The 16,065-nt window shown below is 45.8% G+C and overlaps 1 protein-coding gene across 3 annotated transcripts in view; it reads left to right on the plus strand.

The window, feature by feature from the left end:
* Positions 1 to 2,318: 2,318 nt before the first annotated feature.
* Positions 2,319 to 16,065, plus strand: part of ABHD2 (abhydrolase domain containing 2, acylglycerol lipase) — a 37,733-nt gene continuing 23,986 nt past the window's right edge. Inside the window, exons 1-3 of one of the 3 annotated variants that reach the window (XM_086620261.1) lie at positions 2,319 to 2,343; positions 13,671 to 13,757; positions 14,595 to 14,795. In XM_086620261.1, coding sequence (XP_086476387.1) covers positions 14,602 to 14,795 — 194 coding nt within the window. In that variant the 5' untranslated portion in view covers positions 2,319 to 2,343; positions 13,671 to 13,757; positions 14,595 to 14,601. Of the gene's footprint in view, positions 2,344 to 2,733; positions 2,776 to 13,670; positions 13,758 to 14,594; positions 14,796 to 16,065 lie in introns of those variants that run through there. The other 2 variants (XM_086620262.1, XM_086620260.1) reach the window with 2 other exon arrangements.

The raw sequence follows: 16,065 nt of genomic DNA on the forward strand, positions 1-16,065 counted from the left end.
TCCACCTACTGCACACACCACTGCTCCCAACGCCAGCCGGCCCTGCGGTGCTCATCATCCCACCATCTTGGCTGTAGCAACATCAGCTCCCCGCACACTCCGAGGGAGGGTAACTTCCTTTACAAGCCATGGCTCACAGCCTGTTTCAATAGCCCAAAGCTGGGTTTGTATTCACAAAACATGGTTGCTCCCTCCCAGCCATCTCTGCTCCCACACCAAAAGGTGCAGCTGAAACCCCACAACATCATTCAGAGCAAAACACCAACGGACTTGCACTGGTTCCTCACTCCCTTTCTTCCTTTCAGCACCTTTTCCATCACATCCCTTCTTCTCGCAGTAAGCAGGCAGCTCAGGAGTTGGGCTCCCACTGCCAGGGCCACCCGTGAATTTGTGCTGCCACCTCTTCAGTGTTAGTCCCCTTCATTTCTCAGATCTTGCTCCTCGCTGATGCATCTGAGCACCTCTGGTACAAAAGACTGCCCTCTGCTTTACTTCTCCTGCTCAGCAAGAAGTGGGCAGCTCAGAGTTTGGTTTGCTTTGCTTTGTGAGGGTGTGCTTAAGAAAGCTCTCTTCTAATAGCTGAGCTTCTCCCAGGTCAGAGAAACCTCCAACAGCCTCAAGGATTTAAAATAAAAGCCTTGCCTGGAGGCTCAGCTCCAGTTCCTGGCATGTTTTCCTGCTTGGATCTGTGTTTTCCTGCCTGGATCAATGGTGAGGAGCCAAGATACACCTGGAATCAATTGGACTGCAATTTTCTGTAATCAAACACATTCCTCAAATACTTAGTTAAGAGGCTGATACCGGAAGTTTATCTACTAAGCCCATTTCGTAGCCTGATCACAAGCATAACTCAGCTGCCTTCAGACGTACCAAACCTCAGCCTAGCTGAGCCACCGCCGAGTTTAGCAACCACCATAAACCCCGGGTGTTTTCACAAGGTTAATTAAAAGCTGAAGATAAGGAATCTGGCTCTCATTTAACTGAGTGGTACAGGATCACATCTGTAGCAAGTGAGGAGGAGCGCTCGCTGTGGGGATGCTGTTTCTGTTCTGCCACCATCATTCCAGCAGTCCTTTCTCTGCCCTTCCTCAGAGTTCCCTTCTTCACCGTGACTCAGTCTACAGCAGTTAGTCATCTCTCCAGATACTAACTCTCTGGAAAATGTGACTTGCTCCTTGAGAGCTTTCTCTACGTAGGAAGCTCCAACTCCCAGTAAACAGAGGAAACAAAATGTCTGCAATCAGGGAAAGGATTTTTCCACCCAGTTATATAAAGCAACCATTAATATAACTAGGAACAGTTGATGTTACTAACAACACAGTGTGGGGCTCTTTTGGGAGGCTACAAAAAAAGCAAATTTATAAACATAGCATTGTGGACATTTTTTATTTTATTATTTGTTTTCTGCCACTGCCTGCCAGATACAGCAGGCTCCGTCTACCTCCGGGCAGATTTTGCTGTCCCCATCACACATATCACCCGGAGGGAGGAAACTGGACAGATGCTCCTGTGCCTCTGGGGGTCTAAGTGGGGTAAAACCCCTTCACTGCTGCTGATGAAGCCCAAGAGGTGATCCCAGCTTCCATTCCAGCGCCAACTTTGCCACTTGGAGGTGGCCTGGGGGCCCACAGCAAACAAAAGCAGTGTACTGAAGGCCCGGCCATTGTTTTTAAGGCTCCAAGATACTGTTCCTAAATAATTTCTGATTGCAACGCAGCATTTGACCAGTGCTCAGCACCTGGGCACACTTAGATGGAATACCAGCGGCTTGTGCCAGGCTGCCGAGGTTTTTGGCCCATGCGGCCCCGAGGCCCACCAAGCCCTCCATCACCGAGAGGTGAACGTGATCTCAGCGGGAGCCGCTCCCCAGGCTGCCTCCTCCCGCGGCAGGGGCGTTGGCTCCGGCAGCAGGAAGCGGCCAGCGCCGCGGCCCATGGCTCACGCCTCCGTCACGGCTCCTCCCGCCGCTCGCCACCCCACCGCGGCCCCCCTGCGTCATGGCGGCCGCGGCCGCAGCCCCCGACAGGAACCGGCAACACCGCCCCACCCCGCCCCGCCCCCGGGAGCCAATCACCGCCCTCCGCCTGACTGAGGGGCGCCCGAGCCAATAGAACTGAAGCGCCCCGCCCCGCTGCCCCTCTATCAGCCAATGGCACCCGTGCAGGCCGGCTGGAGCACGCTCCCACCCTCAGCTCGCCTTTCCACCAATCCGCGCCCGCGCTTGGGCGAGAGCGTCACAGCGGCGCTGCCAATGGGAGGGCGAGGGCGGCTGCTAAGGGGCCGCGGGTAGCGGGGCGGGCGCAGACGGCTGGCAGCTGCCGGGCGCCTTGGCCGGGCCTGCAGGTGAGGCGGCCGCTCCGGGAGCCTCTTCCCCGCAGGGCTGAGGGGGCGGTGGCCGGGCTTGTGTCCTCGCCTGCCTTCTCAGCAGTGCGGGGGCTGCGCTAACAGGCAGCTGCCCCGCGGCCGGGTTTGTCAGGCGCCGGGCAGTCAGCAGGGCGCCTGTCCCTGTTCATTTTTTGCCGCAGGCTGGCCTGGTGCATGTATTTCCTAGGGCGGAGGGGGGTTCGGCCCGGCCCGGCTGTGGTGGTCCTGGTGCCTCTCCGCTCGGCTCTGGCCGGGGGTGGGAGCTCTGCTCGGCGGGGCCGGCCTTCCCTCGTGCTTTGTGGGGGTGTGCAGGGCAGGAAGAGTGGTGCTGGCGGAGAGCGAAGGCTGAGGCGGGAAGCTGCTCGGGAGCTGAGGGCCTGAGGGGATGGTGCCCGGGTGAGTTAGAGCCAGGTGAGCTCTGGGCGGTGTCTGTCAGGTCACGCCGCTTCCCCGAAGCGAGGCGTTTCTCTGTTACTCGTGCTCCGAGGTCCTGGTATTGCTGCTTGCATTTTGCAACAGCTGTAGGCTTCCTTTTGTAGGTGCGTACTATATACCTGCTTGTTAGCCTGTGTGACAGGATTCTGTCTGCACCATTCTGCAACTTCATATGTGTTCTGTGATGTGCTCCAGCCCAGGATGGGTATCTACACCTGCCACAGCTGATGTATTAGAGCTGGTGAAGTCCCTCTGCTGAGCTAACTCTTTTAAAGCAGTGTGTTAGAAGCAGCTTTATTACCACAGTAATGGCTGGAGCGATGGCATTCTGTAGCTGTGTTCTCATGCAGGTCTCTTCAGAGAATTCATAACAACTTCCTCTAATTGTTGATGTACAGTTGCCACTGGTGTGGTAAGTACTGAAGATTCCTGTCTGCCTCTTACAGATTGCTGTTCAGCTGGTGCCTCCTGTGACATCTTTGCGGCTTATTAATCAGCTAACTGGTACAGTGTGTTTATCTTACATGCCTTGTTTATCAATGATTATCATGCTTAGCCATGTTTGTGATGTTGCTTAGGTTGACGTGTTCTAGTCCTCACTGGTATGATGTTTGTAGAACCCACAGCTGTTTGCAATGTTATTTTCAGACCTTCTTCAATAATGTTTATTTCCTATGCAGGGAGTTTTGTCATTGACAACTAGTCTCTGGTTGTTCTGTTTTTTTTAACAAACTTTTTCTTAGTTTGTCTATTTCACCTTCTTTCCTAGATGCTCTTTTACTTCTCATATTACAAGACAAGTTTGAATAAGTTCTCTGATCTCTTCTTGGATCAGTGGACGTGCAGCCTCTTGTGTTATTCTAGCCATTTATTTCAGTCTCAAAGTCAAGAGTAAGAACAGGAGGGATATTAAAAAGAAGTAAGAGCTAATGCTTGGGTTCTATTCTCTTGTATTATTCTTAAAAAGAGTGGTATTTTAGCTTTTGCATGGGAGATCCTCTGTGTCACTGAGTGAATTAGCTAGATAGAGGATGAGGCTGACCTAAGATTGTGCCAGACTCTCTTTTCTAGGGTTCGAAAAGATGCGGAAGTTGAGGATAAACCCTTCCATCTTGCAAAACTGTTTCTGAAGAAGTTAAACTTAAATTAGTTTATTCGACTCTTCTTGTAAAAACTATATTTTTCTATTCAGAGAATGAATAGCAGCTTAGGCTCTTAGTGTTTCATAAAGCTGCATTGTTAAACTTGTCATGTGAAAACCCAGATATTAACACACCGAAATAGTCACTGTTCTCTGATGTGGTATTGGGAAGGAAAGATGGCAGAATAACATCATTTGTCCTTTACACAGGCATATGGAGAGGTTGTCCAAATCTACTAAGTTCCAACTGTACTTTTAGATGTAATTTGATGTACTAAAGAAAATGGTGGCTTTAGAGCAGCAGCTGTTCAAACCATCTGTGGCTGTAGTGTATCCTCACTTGATAATAGAAATGTCCTGGGTGCTGCTGGACTCATATTGCCCTGTACTCTTTCTGGCTCTGTATCTCCAGCCTCTTCATCCTTACTTTCATGCTGCCAGCTCTGGCAGTGCCTAGAACTTGGATTAAGATAACAAAGAACAGGATTTAGTGAAGCCTTTAAGGGTGTAGTCTAGAATCTTTAGTGCTTGTAATACCTGTTGAAAGGTGCAGACACCAGTCTCAATCTGGTGTTCTGGACTTTTCAGCGAAAGCCTAAATCATCGTAGTTCTGCTTGTATGTTGGAGTCTTCATTTATGCTTTTGAGTTTCTCTGGAAGATCATATTTTGTGATGTGTTATAGCTCTGAATTACTGTTCATAAGGTGTAGTATAGATCAACTGAACTTCTGTATAAATATTTGCCCTTCTTCAGCCTAAATAGCTTGTGAAGATTAAGCTTATATGCAGTTAAAAAAACTGATCCAACTCAGCTGATTGAGTTTAGTACCAAACAATTGATTTAATTTCAGTGTGTGAGGGCAGTCTGTCCTTCTTACAGAGAAGCAAAGTCCCACTTGCCCAACATACGTGGGTGGCAATGATGCTAACCCAGTCAGGCAGCTATCTTAGCCTCTTCTAGCTATAGGAAGGCTTGTGTGCCCAAGGGCTTGTCTTTTCTCCAACTATATCATTGACTTGATAATAAAGATTGTCTCTGACTGCCAACCTTACTCTGCCAGCATCAGGCAGCAGTAATTCAAAATGCTTTGCAAAGCAGTTCTGTACAAACCAGGTGCTTGAAACGTCTTTGTGTCTGTGCTCCGTTAGAGGTAGCGGCAGTGGAAGGAAGTGTCATGCTTTGCAATGTGCAGAAGATTTTAATCTGTATCTCTAGATTGACCAAGAAGTGCAGTTGCCTAGTGCTTACGCTACTGTTGAGAAATACTTCAGCTTCTCATTATCATAGGTTCAGTCTGACCAAAATAATTGGCAATGACAACTTCCTTTGCTAACATGAACTGAGGTTCTGCAAACACCAAACCCTTCTGAAACTTCTGATATACCAGCTGCTAATGATTGAAATTAAATTCAGGGCATTGAGTGCTCAAACAGTGTAACATGAGCTCCTTGTGGACAGGGTCAGCTAGGGCAAGTGACTGGCTGCTAGTGAGGGGTTCACTGTTCAACAGTTCGTCCTGCTTCTGAGCTTATTTACATCTTCAAAGATACTTTTGCATGGAAATGCAGGTTCCAGAAAGATTATACTTAGGGTGTTCAAGTCTAGCTGTCCTGTAACTGGAACACCCAGTTCTGGGAAGTGTTTGTTGGGCATATGTGAATATGAAAGATTGTACTAAGTGAAATAAGCAGATGGACAGTCATTTGTAGTGAACATCCTTGTAAGGGCTAAGGAGAAAATGTCCTCAGATGTGTGCCTCTAATATCAGTAACCTCCCACTCAGATTCCGCAGGAGAGCAGGCAGTGTAGCTCTTCAGACTTTGAATTGTTGGTAACTGCTGTAGTGCTCCAAAACCCCTGTTTTAATCGGTGTTCTGACAAAACCTGAGTATTCTGCTGTGTTGGTCAGGTCCTTTCTCTTTGTATGTTTGTCCTTAAGTGTTGCTTTCGCTTTTAACGTGATGATGTGAATTAAACTTCTCTAGCATGAGCCTTCTACCTGTCGTGGGTAGACTCTGAGAGAATCACTCTGCAGGTCTTCTGTACTGCTGTGGAGCAGAGCTGATTGTCAGGGGGGAAAAGCGAAGTGTTTGAAGACTTCAGAGTGAAATGACACCACAGCTTTTGATCATATTCAGATATAGGTGTTTTCTGACTGCTTGGACTGGACCAGTCTTGAATATCAAGTTCTCTTAGCTGTCTTAGCTTGTGCTGTGGTGGTAGATGGTCTTTCCCTGCTGTGCAACTTGTCTGGTGTGGACCATATTCCCTGCTTACTCAGCTGTGCACCCTGTAGCTGAGCAAACAGCTGTGATGTGCTTGGACTTTGGGCTGCTTGTCTGGTACGTACATCTGAGCTCTGTGACAGTGTGGGAGTGGAGGAGTTGGAGTCTGAGGGTAAATAAGGCTTGAACAGTATGATACTGCATTTCAAAACATAGTGAAGGAATAGAGCAGACTCCTTGAAGGGGGTTTAGACTGTGACACAGTTTGTATTAGTTCACTTAGCTGTGTGTGGCTTGGTGCTAGTAGCATTCCCTCAACTATTGAGCGTGGATTGTTGGGTTCTCTGCAATGAGTCTGTTCCACTTCTTCCTTTGAGCTTAATGCTGCCTGCTGACGCAGGGTTATGGGGTAGGCAAGTGACACCTCCTAATGCTGTAAGACTGTGGAAAGATGTTAACCAGTGTTTCCTCTCCCTCAGCGGCTAAAAGCAAGCTTGTCCTCTTCTACAAGGAGCTGAAGTTCTGCCCTGTAGTTCTGTAAGGCAGTGGTTAGGGTGTGAACAAAGTCCTAAGTCTCTGCACTAATCGATTAATTATGTTTGCTTAAATAACATGAGCCTTTCCTGTAAGATAAGATGCAATTAGTTGGTTTCTGTGGAGTCATCAGAGCCTTGTTGTGTCTTGGTTTAATCTTGTACATCAGGTGTGTGCAAAATGTTTTTCAATCCATCTGTGACAAACAGGAACCAGATAAGGTGACATACAGGGACTCTACATAGCAACCTCTTTCTTAGATGACATACAAAACCTGCCTGTCATGCATTAGAACCATTTTGATCAGTTAGAATGATATTGTGAAGAAACAAAAGCAGTTCCTGTAGTTGGAAGGAAGTGAAATTCAAGGCTCATTTGACTGTAAATTAGCCTTATTGGGGAACTGAAAGACTTAAAGAATCTTTGGCCCTGTTGGCTATAGAATTAGACTCAGGTGCTTTAAGAAAGCTGCCTTGCCATGTACCCAGCCTTCTTAGGTGCTTGGCTTCTGCTCTGAAGGTGTAGGACTTCTCAAAGTCAAAAAAGGAAAAAAAAAAGCTTCAGTTAAAGGCACCTGTCTTTCTGGCTGTGCTGATGGTGCCTCGTGCTATGAACTTTGTCCCTGTAACCTCACAGTACCTCCAAATTTAGTGTATGAGCCAAGTATTGTATCTGATGGAAAGGTCAACTTCCAGTGAAGGCACCAGCTGAGAAATTCTTGTTGTAACATGTCAACAGTACCTGCTGCTTTGTGTACTCACCAACCGGCCAAATCCTGGCCTGCGTGCTGGCTCTGGCACAAGGCGAAGGGATTTACACAAACAACTCGTGTACTGTTCAAATAATGTTCTTTTAAGCATTATTGCAATGGGATGTGTCAATGTGCCCTGTATTTGGAGACAAAATCTGTCAGATGTTTGACAACAAAACTGTGGCAGACTTTGCCAGACTCCTGGTGACTCTAGCAGGACTGCGCTTTATCTCTCATGGCCATATCTCCTGAAAAACTAAGCTTAAGTGCTTGAATTGCTCAGCAACTCATAATTATACTCTCTGTGCTTTGAGGTCTGAGACTTAGCTGGTGCTTTTAAATGGCTCGAAGTGCTGAGCAATACGTCAGGATGATCTCAGTGTTTGCTTCTGGCGTGTTCTTTTCTGAGCTACCGCTGAAAATAATAGGAGGTTCTGCGAGGGCTGAGCTTGGGCTGGTTAGATGCCAGTCTTGGAGCAGATGGCGAGGTGTAGTACTGGTGTGGCCCTAAAATACTTGTATCTCTGTATTTTTTTTGTACAGAGTGTACTCTGTACACTTTTTTCTGTAAAAAAAAATGAAAGCGCTGGGTAAAAGGCAGGATACAAACTGTGCAGTAAAGCTTGAGGCTTGATTCCTCTTGCACAGATTCCTGTACTCATGTAGCTTGTGTGACCTCAGACTGTCCTCCAGTGCCATACAAAAATTTAACTTGGCAGCCTTTCCCATCAAGATGCGTTGCTTCAGAGTCTTTCCCAGATGTATACATTCCCTACGTATGTTTTCATCTGAATGGTCTCGAAACATCTTCCTCTACCCTTAAATCAGTGAAAGCTCAGCAGCGTGACAGACTTGTTGTATGCTTCCTGAAGTGAGATTTGAATAATATGCTGGCATAAAACTTAGATTTGTTTAAAAATCTTAGTAGTGCTATGACTTTCCACCCTTAATAAAATTCCCTTCTCCATAATGTGGTTCTAAATATCTTACCTGGTAGTGACAAGCTTGTAACTTCTGGTTTTGGAGTGTATCTTTCAGAAGAAGCATTAGCTTTGGCTGATATTAAGTGATTAATTTCCTGGGAACATTCCCTGAAGAACTAATTTCAGACCTCCTTCTTCCCTTTCAAAGACAGGAATAAAAAACTTATTTCTGATCTGAATCTTCCTAGGCACAGCCCTTTACAGTAGAGTGCTTTCTCTTCCTCTTGTCCAGCACTCTTGCTTTCAGAGTTTTATTCCCCAAGCAGACACTACCAATAAATGAAACCAGTCCAAGAAATGCCTGATAAGTTAATGAAGTCTGTCTGCTTAATCTGTTGAGAAGGAGCCTCTCTGATTCTTCTGAATGTTAGTGGGAAAGAGGGTATTCTACTTGGTAGAAGCTGTAAAAGGATAGGGAAGGGGATTTTTAAAGGCTTTCAGTGTTGGCCAGGCATGCTCCAGTGTTTCGGTGTCCAGCTGAGCTCTGAAAGCACTGGTAAGCCAGAACGCTGACTGGTGAGAGGGCATATAGGAGGATTTTGTATCAAGCTACCATTCCTGGAAATGACATTCCTTCAAGGTTCTTCAGTGAAGGCAACGGAGCATAAAACATCTTGCTAGTGGAGCCCCTTTTCAAGAGGCTGCCTTGACTCCTGTCTGTGGGCAGTTCCATACAGCTCCATCTCCGCTTTAGCCCAAAGCATTCCTACTGCTTCAGTGAGATGAGTCTGCCAGGCTTTCAGTTGCTCGTTAAAAGGCCCAAGGGAAGGACCCTATGGGAGTGGCTTCCTTTAATGCCTTTTCATTTTTAATGTTGACTTTCCAGTATCCAGAGTCAGGCTTGGCTTTGATATGGGTGGAGGAGCTGTAACGCTTGGTAGTCACCAGACCCTGTGTGTGCCTTGTTGAGTCACAGGGTGAGGTGACTTCCATCCCTGGCAGAGTCTTCCCAGGAAACCTGGAACAGAAATGTGTACAGGTCTCAGATTTGTTGTCAGTTGTGACTTCACTTACAGTACAAGTAAATATCTTGATGATAGCTTTCCCAAAACCTAGTGTCTTTGAAAGAATACATAAGGAATTTGCTGTAGCTGTACTCGCTCTTATGGTACTTGTTTTCATCCCTGTCTGGTACTTGTTTTCATCCCTATGGAGACATAGGGTTTTCCTTGTTATACTTGCACAGGTGAGGTGCATTCTGCTGACAGTAGTGCTGAAGTTTCCTGTAACACTGTTTTCAGCTTTTTAATCTGTGATGAAAGGGCAAATGAAAGGATTCTACAAATCCAGTGCTTTCTAGTGATTGATTTTAAAGTTAGTCCTTAGTCACAGATGAGACTTAAGAATATTACTTGAAAAGATTGAGAGTCTTTGGGGCTGTCATGCTTTTAAGTGTTTGGGGTTTTTTTTTAAAAAAAAAAATTGTAACTTAAGGTGCTTCAAAATACTATCCTTGGCCCAAGAGCTTCAGCTGTTTTGTGTTCCTCAATGTGGATCTCAAACCCTGTGATGGATGAAAAGGCAGGCTTGATTGCTTCCTGTGATACTTACTGCCTCTTGATAACTTTGTCTGGCCTGTTACACGTGAATCTAGTGTTCTGTATACAGAAAAGGCCAAATGTTTCTCTGATTATTAGTGCTGACCTGTTTAGAGGAGATTCCAGATTAAAATTTGACTGGCTCAGTCCTGTGGTTATCTGTCCTTTTTTTGTAAACATAAGTTTATTGGGTCAATGCAAAAAGGGTTTAACAAAACAGAAGCAAGGTGACCTCATCCCTGCTCATAAAAAGGGAAGCATTTGTCCTATGTGATTAGAGGCAGAGCTCTCAAATCCATTTCAGTAAGCTAAACACTTAAAATTTTAGTGCTCTGGCTCAGCCCCTGCAAATCTGCCCTGGCTGAGACAGGTCTGTTTAGGTCTTCAGAAATACCAAACTCTCAAGGAAGTACCTGAGGTGCTACAGGTGGATCCACAGGGCATGGAGTTTACTAATTTAGTCATCTTGGACTAGATCCACTGCTTAGTTAGTCACTACAGGCAGCTGTGCAACTGCAACAGCAGTGCCAACTCTGTTAGCTGTACACAGGCTGATCTGAGCTTTTAGGTAAAGATTCTGACAAATACGTGAATATCTAGCACGTTTGAGGCGTGTATGTTCAGTGAATGTGTATTTAGACTGTCTAAAATGGAAAAATACTAGTTTACAAGTGTGAAAGCATAATCCTGCCTACCAACAGATGATTTTTTTCTGAAGGTAACTCCAAGCTAGAATGCACTCCTTAAGGCAGTGACAGGCTGAAATGAGATACACAAGTATCAGAAAAGATGCAGTGTGTTTGTAATCTGAGGATTATGTAAGAGAAGCTCTCAGGGAGATACAGCTTAGTTGGCTCAGTTGTACTGAGTCACTAGCACAAAATGCTAATGACTAATTGTGCCCAGTTTTATTTTTAACAAATTCACTAGTAATGTAAAAGCTGTAAACGGCAAACTAAGTTAAAAGCCAAGCGGCAAGAAGGTCTTAGGTAACTTTTGTATCAGTGTCTCTATTAATTTTCGAAATATAACAATGAAGGCAAGGTGCCAACAGAACTTCTGGGAGGTTTAGCTGGGGAAGACTTGCTCAATCACCTCGTCCTTGAGCCAGCAATTGTTCAGGAACCGAATCTACTCTTCTGATTTTACCTTCCTTGGAGAAGCCATTGCTGTAGTTTGCCTGTTGTCTCCTACACAGTTGGTGGTAGCATTGGTGAAAGTCTGCTGTGTGGAAGTGAGGTAACATACTACAGCTGAACACTCAAACTCTTCGTTGAGACACATAATGCCAATGTAATCTTCTGATTAGAAGAATAAATGGCTTTTTTGTAGCCCCCTGTCGTGGGTTAGGCTGAGTCCGGCATCCAAACCCACGCAGCTCTCCTAGTCCAGTAAAATGGAGAGGAGAGAAAAATGTAATAAAAGAGCTGAGGATCGAGACAGGAACAGAGGAGCACCCACCAACCACGGTCCCGGGCAAAAGAGGCTTTTTTTCTTAATGCAAAACTATTTATTAACAGCTACCTAGAAAGAGAAAAGCACACAAAACGGTTACTTAAGAGAATAACGAGAAAACAAGGCCAGGTCTTAAAAACAACACCACTCCCCCCCCTTTGCCTCTTCTTCCCGGCTCTACCTCCTCCCCCCAGCGGCGCAGGGGGGCAGGGAGTGGGGGAGTGCAGGTCAGTTCATTCCAAGTTGTTACTGCCGCTTCTCTTAAAGGAAAAGGAGTCCTTACACCATTGTCCCTTGCTCCAGTGGATCCCCTACTCACGGCGAAAGCGTGAATCCTACCCGCTGGGGGAGCAAATCCTTACCCCATCGGATTTGCCCCAAGTGCGGGCTTTTCCAGTCCTGGGCTTTTAAGGAGCCGCAGCCACTCGCTCTGGCGTGGGTCATCAATAAACTTTAAATGTGCTCCGGCGTGGGTCGTCATGTCGACCTTAAATGCGTCTCCGTACAGACTCTGAATGCGTAAAATGCGTCTCTACCTGTGCCCATGATTCACAATAGTCTCAGGCTTAGGCATCTCTTTCCAACGTGGGTCATCCACTGGTTGCGAGTGGGTTTTCTGCTTGCTCCACCGAGGACTGTTTGTTAGAAGGGGCCGCTCACAAGGGGGACTCAGCCGCGGCACACGTTGTTCCGTTCCATCTTCACTGACCTCTTAGCTGTGTGGCCGTTTCTCTTAGATTTCAGTCCTGTCTGGGTGAACTCGGCCCGGTGGGCGCCCCGGCAGCGGGGCTCTCCCCGAGTTCCCCAAGTGGCTCCGCCGCCGCCATCCTCGACGGAGCGGGCACCGGCATGGAGCGGGCCCGGCCCAGGCCAGGCCGCCGGCCCGGCCGGGAGCCGGGGCCGTGCCCCCCTCTCCCTTCTCCTTGCTCCTGGGCAAAGGCACACCTTTCCGGTTCCTTTGTCCAACGTAAATAGGGCAATTCGCAGAGGCGCCGATTGGCTCAAGCCCCGAGGGGGACGGGAGTCCGGTCTGATGGGCAGCTTGTGCCACCCAGACCTCCCCCCCCCACTTCAAACCATAACACCCCCTTCTGTCTCCCTTCTATGTGAAGCTCAGAATCGGAAAACAAAAGCTTCAGAGTAGTCCAGTATTAAATGCCTCTGCTTTCCTCGCTCTCTAGTCTCCTGCAACAGAGATGGTTATGGTGGGAGACGCTTGCACCTTTCCAGGATGCTGTTAATCAATAGCTGATGTCAGACTTGTTTTCTCCGAGGCACTTTGGTATAGCTGCATTGGGTATAGGAAATACTTCTGAGACTTTTGTCTTCCTGCTAGGAAGGAGATTAAGACTTTATGGCCTGTTGTTGTGTTTTCTGAGTAGAAAGCAGCAGCTGTGGTAGAGCAGACAGTTCTGGAGACTTTTTCTGGAAACTCTGGTTCCCCATTGGTTTGTTGTGCCTGTAGGGAATCAACTTCTAATTGTAAATATCACTTACATTTTTACAGTTACAAGCTGAAAGCTATTTCTCTTTTACTGGCATAATCAAATTCTTGTAACAAGCCTTGGTGTGTGTGCACTGGTGCTAATTAGGTGGCTGTATCTGAGCCTCCTGGTGGCTCTCACCATCTTGTTAAAGTGTGATATGTCGTAACTTCTCAAAAAAGCAAGTGTGGTTTACAGAGCAGAGACGGTTTACAAGCTTCCATCTGTAGGAGTGAGCTGCCTTGTGAAGCTTGAGTAAAAGTAGCAGGAAACTTCTTTCAGACTGGCTTCACACTTCAGTAACAGGGTAGATACTGCACAAAGTTGAGAAGGAGAGTAGCCTATTGCTGCTAGCCTTTTAAATACAAAGGGATTTTGATAGTTGTTGTAACTGGGGACAATGTTGCTGCCTTGGTCACTGTCATGTGAAGAGGGTGACTGTGATCTCCTGGAAGTTCATAGCTCAACTTTCCTCTGAAGCTGTGCTGGTTTTCATTCTTGCTTTCTGTCTATCTCTGCTCATGAAGGTGTATTTACATACTGCAGATGAATTCATATGTGTAGGCAACTGATCGAGTCAGGAATCTGTCTGTAGGCAAGAGGTTTGATGCAGATGGATCAGCGTTGAAGTGGTTATGTCTGAATACACGAATCAATTCTAATGTCTGTGAGGAGACCTCTGTAGGTTTGTGTTCTCCCCTTGTAGCTGAGCTGCAGCCTTATCAGTGATAATCAATTTGCTTTTCTTCCCCTTACAGGGTAACTCGGGTAGCAGGTGTATCCAGATGGTGACAGTTCTACTGGGAACTGGCAACTATTTCTAGTTTGAAGAAAAAGTGAAATTGGTAAGACTTGCCTTGTCAGTTGCTGTTGTACTTGGGTTACCCATGTGACTGAGTAAAGTCCCACATGAAAAACCTGCTCCTTCAACATGGCTGGAATGTCCCTGTAATAACTGTAGCTAGCTATTGGAACCATATATTCAAGAGAAACTGGATCAGTTTAAGAATTTGATTTCAAGCTGGAAGGATATTGTGGATCTTTTAATTCTGTGGCCTGCTTCACTTCCTTTACTCTGAAGCCCTTGAAAGACCAGATGTTATTCTAGTCCTCCTTCAGCTGCAGAACTACTGTGGATTAAAAGAAATGCCGAACTCACTGGAACATAAAGTGGCTGCCTTACATACATGCAGGAGTTAGTACCAGTACTCTCATGGAGTTTCAAAATTCAGGCTGAGGAGCTAACACAGTAGTTCTTTCAAGTTTTTCTTGAGCCTGACTTGTACATCTGGGAAGAAACACACATCCAAAGCTGCTGATGGGCCTTTACAGCCTGGCTTTTCACTCAGCTTCTATTTGAGCTGGAGAGTCTTGGCCAAGATCCTGATAGTATTGACTGGCTGCAGATGGGTTTGACACCTGACACTCTGTTGCAATTCTACTGCAGCACAGATTAGGAAATATATCTCCTTCCCAACATCACCCAGTTTGTTTCTTGTTTAGAGCAGTACAAAATAAACTTCCTTTCATCTTAAAAGTTGCTAATCTGAGTCGATATGCTAGGATTTTTGTAGCAGTGTTAATTGACAAATTTAGTTTGTTAGCACAGTCTTAACATGGCAATTGATATTCATACCCAACAGTATATTGCAAAAAGCTTTAATACTGTTTTTGATTTCCAGGCTCAAAATGAGTGCGATGCTGGAAACCCCTGAGCTGCCGGCAGTGTTTGATGGTGTGAAGCTAGCAGCAGTTGCTGCTGTTCTCTATGTTATTGTCCGCTGCTTGAATTTAAAAAGCCCAACTGCCCCTCCTGAACTCATTTACCAGGACTCTGCTTTGGCCCGCTTTCTACTCAAATCCTGCCCACTTTTGACCAAAGAGTAAGTAGTATATTTTTTCCATGTTAACTTGCATTATAGGGAGAAGAGCTGCACTTAACTATTCTTCTACCTAGTGTTTCTTAAACCTGTGCGCAAATGAATGTCAGGGTATTTTCTTGATAAATAAGCCTGTTCCACATAAAGCATTTCGTTATTGTTAGTGTGCCAGGTACCTGGGTTTAGAATCAAGCCTTGTTGTCCAAGGCTCTCCATGGATGTATGGAAAAAGTCATCCCTGCCCCCCATACAGTAGCTGTATGCTGATATTGTATTATGCCAGCACTGTATAGCCTGCTGTCTGTGGAAATGAGGGAGGGATGGTCACAGTTATCACTTGTTCCTGTTCATGTGCTCCCCTTTCTATTAGGGGAGAAATCTGTTGGGGCTCACAGGAAGGAAATGTTTTTGTTGCGTCCATGCACTTACAGTGAACATAGGGATGGCTATTGGTTTTAAAGTGTCTACTCTTATTTGACGTGCCTTAAGTTGATTGAAGACTAATGAAATTTATTACTGACTAGAGCACATCATCATAACTATTTTAATAAAGTAGTAACATACTAGACAACTCTAAGCCTATTGAATCCACTTTCAAATTGACCTGATGTCAACTGTGTATGTAAGCAGGCTGATCCTTGCCCTTCCACTGTAGGACCTCCAGAATCAGTGCAGCTGCTCTTAACTTCACTAATAATATGAAGCATTTTCTGCAATTTCATGAGGCTTTGGAGGGACAAGGACTCTGATTACAGTATTTCTCTTCTGCAATCACTTTGAAAACTTTCAAGTCCTGTTTAGAAGCCCTAAATACACCAATTATCTAGTAAGCGCTGAGTGCAGCTGCATGAACCTTCCTTTTGGATCTCAAAAGTCAAGCTAACTTAATGATAGTCATTCTAGAGGAGATGAGAGGCTTTTAGCAGTGCTGTGTTAGGTGCCTTGATTACATAAGGTGTGAAATCTTAGGCCACAGGATCTGTAAACTCTTAGAGGAAACAAAGCATTATCAGTTTTAAATTGGAGCCCAAAGAAGGTTCCCTGATGCCCTCCGAGTTTGGTAGTAACATAAGTGTGTGTTGAAGCTGAGCATTGAAATTGGATTCTTGATTATGTCTAATGCCTTAACTGCAAAGCAGTTGCTTCCCTAAAAAATACACTAAGGAGGTTCTAGTTACTTGGTATCTTAGACACTTGTCATCTCAGTGTTGGCACTCCAGATTGACGTGTTCCTAGTCACTGGAAGAGCAAGCATGAAGCTGTGCTGCTAACT

Source organism: Tauraco erythrolophus, chromosome 14, assembly GCF_009769465.1.
Source record: "Tauraco erythrolophus isolate bTauEry1 chromosome 14, bTauEry1.pri, whole genome shotgun sequence".
Taxonomy (NCBI): Eukaryota; Metazoa; Chordata; class Aves; order Musophagiformes; family Musophagidae; genus Tauraco; species Tauraco erythrolophus.